This window comes from Limulus polyphemus, unplaced genomic scaffold, assembly GCF_000517525.1.
Source record: "Limulus polyphemus unplaced genomic scaffold, Limulus_polyphemus-2.1.2 Scaffold2962, whole genome shotgun sequence".
In the NCBI taxonomy this organism is placed as follows: Eukaryota; Metazoa; Arthropoda; class Merostomata; order Xiphosura; family Limulidae; genus Limulus; species Limulus polyphemus.
This window is the reverse complement of record NW_013668572.1, coordinates 83,534-87,556: the sequence shown is the minus strand read 5'-3', so window position 1 is coordinate 87,556 and position 4,023 is coordinate 83,534. Positions and strand designations below refer to the sequence as shown.

At 35.0% G+C, this 4,023-nt stretch overlaps 1 protein-coding gene across 3 annotated transcripts in view; it reads left to right on the top strand.

Annotated features, from left to right (window-relative positions):
* Window positions 1-4,023, top strand: part of LOC106468313 — a 51,176-nt gene that overhangs the window by 12,097 nt on the left and 35,056 nt on the right. For all 3 annotated transcript variants that reach the window (XR_002612618.1, XM_022396657.1, XM_013928731.2), the window contains exon 4: window positions 1,842-2,052. Coding sequence is in view for 2 of the 3 variants with exons in the window: in XM_022396657.1 (XP_022252365.1) it covers window positions 1,842-2,052 (211 nt within the window). In the remaining variant the exon portion in view is untranslated. The remainder of the gene's footprint in view (window positions 1-1,841; window positions 2,053-4,023) is intronic.

The following is a 4,023-nucleotide window of genomic DNA, read 5'->3' as shown; positions in this document are numbered from 1 at the left end:
CACTGCTAAATTAGGGACGGCTAGCGCAGATAGCTCTCGTGTAGCTTTGCGCGAAATTCAAAAACAAACAAACAATTTCTTTATTAAGGTATGCATGTTTTGGATCTGGTGTCGTTTTCTCTTACCTGTTTACCGTATGTAATACTATTAAAAAATCAAATTTACATGACTGTGCTGGTTAAGTTATGAGGACTAGGAGGTGACATTATGATAGAGCTCTGGATTTCGAAGCTGACGACCAGGGTTCGTACCTTTGTGATATCACAAAAAGTCCTTGCATGTTAAACTGTGGTTGCCTTATAATAGTCACAGTCAATCCCTTAGCATGGAATAGTGGGTGGTGTGGTACAACTGACTGGCCGCTTCCTCTCTGGCCAGTATTTTAAATTTAGGGGTAACGGCAGATAGCCATAGTATAAGTTAGGATACGATGCAAACTGCTAAGACAACATTCAATATTTAGTGACAAATAAACGTATTGATCTTTTACTACAAATATCATATTGTTGCGTCAGCGAGGTCACGTGACTAGTATCACGCCACGTCCTTCTCGAACCTTCGTGAATTATCGGGAGACTACTAGATTGGGGGTAGTCTGGTATATATAAAATGGTCACAACGTGACGGAACAATGAGTAATTGAACTGCAGTCAGAGAGAATATTGTTGAGCACGTGAGAAGTTCGTTGAGAATTATAGCGTTTGTTAAAGAGCGACTGTTGAAATTAAGTGTATCGTAAAGTTGTATTCGGAAAGAATAAACCAGTTTTATTTAAGAAAGGACTTGTGTCGCTAAAGTTTCGTCGGAACGAATTTACGGAAAATTAACTAACGAACGGAGACGTAACAATATGATCTTTTACTACAAATATCATATGATCTTTTACTACAAATATCATATGATCTTTTACTACAAATATCATATGATCTTTTACTACAAATATCATATGATCTTTTACTACAAACATTATATATGTATATATATACTTACAAGCACTGTTGTGTATATAAACATGTTTATATCACCTCTGGAGCTCCCCACCCCCGTGGCTCAGCAGTACGTCTGAAAACTTATACCGCTAAAAATTGGGTTTCGATACTCGTGGTGGGCACAGCACAGATAGCCTATTATATAGCTTTGTACTTACCACACAAACAAACATCACGATTTGAAATGTTCTATTTAATAAACGTTACTTATTTTTAAACTCTATTTCTGTTTGTTATTTTGAAATAAATTTTCTCTAGTTATTTTTAATATTCATCCGAACCAGTGTTAGATGCAATATTCACCCTAACCACTATCACGTGCAGTTATTGTGTTTTTTGCTATTGAAGGTCTCAACGTACAGTTTTTCTCACAGCAAGTGATTCTAGGATTGTATTCAAAGTTACATTTGTTTTTACTTTTTTATGTATATTAAATATAAGAAATTTTCGTTTACCTTGATGAACCCTAAAGTCAGTCCCATTTTGTTATCTGATGTTACAGTCTTATGGTTCGTCCTTACACACTTACTTTTTTATTTACTTTCATCTACTTTTTTACTTACTTTTCAGGGTTGTTTCATATATTCTCACTGTTATTCCAAATAAATCAATGCTTTTTTTTGGCATGCGTTACAAAGAACGGTTTCGCTTAGATTTATGGGAAGAATGGAATTTGGGCGAGGTTTTAAAATCATCACAGTACATAATTATAATTTAGAGTTGTTGTTTCACTGCTCGTAATGGCTTCGTCACTTTTGTTTACTGAAATAATCAATTATCCATTGATTTTCATCGTTGATAATGGTTAAATATTTTAATATCACTCGATATTTTCTAACATTTATTTAACAGGTTGATCCAACTTCTCTTATGCCATATCGATATCAGCGCCACCAAGAAGGATTACAGAGCACTATGCTAGGCCTTAAATTCATTGTAACTTTTAATCATCTGAAGCTTGGTGTAATGTCCCTAGGCTGTACCGCTACAGTGTCTCAAGAATATTACTCACGAAGTGGAGAGATTGTGATTGGCGGACAGTTTAGGACCGAAGCAGAAACCTGTAAGTCGTATCGATTTTCATATCTACTGAATTTTAGTAATTATGTGAAATTTAAACTTTTCTATCTCATCAGATGCAATTTCGTTCCAATATCTCAATCCAAAACCAATTATGTAGTCAATCAAACATGTCAAGTATCATTAGAGGACATAGGAACAGCATCGCTCTTGAAATACTGAGTACTTGAATATTCAGTGCCAAGTAGCAAATAAGGCACTGTGACATTGTTGACTGTAAAACATTTTTTAAAAATCATTTTGACCAACAGCACATTGCTGTCTTTTTCCATTCACGTGTGTACTCTGCAGACGACAAATGTTCGTTGTAAGCTTGGAATTTCAGTCTTAACAACTTTAAAAAAACAACAACTTTGATTTATGATTTGTATTGACAATTTACTGGTGATTTTTTATAGTTTACTGTTACACACCATTCTATGTCTCTTTAGCGTGAGATCGGATCAGAAGGTCTATGGTTCGAGCCTTGATATGCAACGAACACGCTCTGTAACAGGTGACGATCAATACCACATTTTTCAAATAAGAGTTGGCGACGTATGCTTCTAATTTGTTGCCATCCATCTATTCAGCAGGTCTAAATTAGTGTCAGTTAGTCCACATGTCGTATTAAATGCTGTTCAGCTTGAAAATACCAAACATCAAATAAGATTTCGGAACATATTGGTAGATGTTTTGTGTTTATGAAAAAAAAGTCAGGAAATTGAAAAAAATTATCTAAAACTATGATTACCAGAAATGAGCTTATATGTAACAAATATAACGAAATAACTTTATTTGCAGAAATACATAAACAAAGTTCAAAAATTATTGTATTACAGCAGAGATTAATTATGACGTATGCTAAATATTTATCCAATTATACCGCTAAAATACTCAAAATAATACACACACACACACATATATATATATATATATACATTTGTAAATATACGGAAATACACTGCACAACAAAATCAGTGTACTTCCGCTTCTTCAGTGTTATTGGATTTATCTTTGTATCATAGGGTTAAAGCCTCAGGTCAGCCTGCCCATAATGACGTCATGCCACAGCGATGTGATAAATTAGTGCTTTTTTTCGCAGTGTGTATTTGCAGAATATGGAAATAAAACACTTCCACACTAACTGGAGGACTCAAAACATTTTCACGTTAACTGGATGACTCAAAACACTTTCACATTAACTGGAGGACTCAAGACACTTCCACACTAACTGAAGGACTCAAAACATTTCCACACTAACTGGAGGACTCAAAACTCTTTTACATTAACTGGAGGACTGATAACACTTCCACACTAACTGGAGGACTCAAAAACTGGAAAACAAACACTACGAGCACATCAGAAAAACTTGTATTCTGTATTTGGAAAGTTATGTGTGTAGAAGAAAAAATCGCACGTACTTGTTTGTCTGTTGTTAAGAGCAAATCGCATGTACTTAAACGTATAGATTTATACGTCTTGTTTGTCTGTTGTTAAGAGCAAAGCTATACAATGGCTATCTGTGCTGTGCCAACCACGGGTATCTAAACCTGGTTTCTAGTGTTAGAACAGCAGAGCATGCATATGCAAGCGTACAAATTTATATAGACATGCGTGTAGGAAAGGAAATTTCGCATACGTAAACGTACACATTTATATAGACATACGTGTGGAAGAGAGAAATCCCAGATACGTAAACATACACATTTATATAGAAATACGTGTGGAAGAGGGAAATTCCAGATACGTAAACGTACACATTTATATAGAAATACGTGTGGAAGAGGGAAATCCCAGATACGTAAACGTACACATTTATATAGACATACGTGTGGAAGAGGGAAATCCCAGATACGTAAACGTCCACATTTATATAGACATACGTGTGGAAGAGGGAAATTCCAGATACGTAAACGTACACATTTATATAGACATATGTGTGTGGAAGAGGGAAATCCCAGATACGTAAACG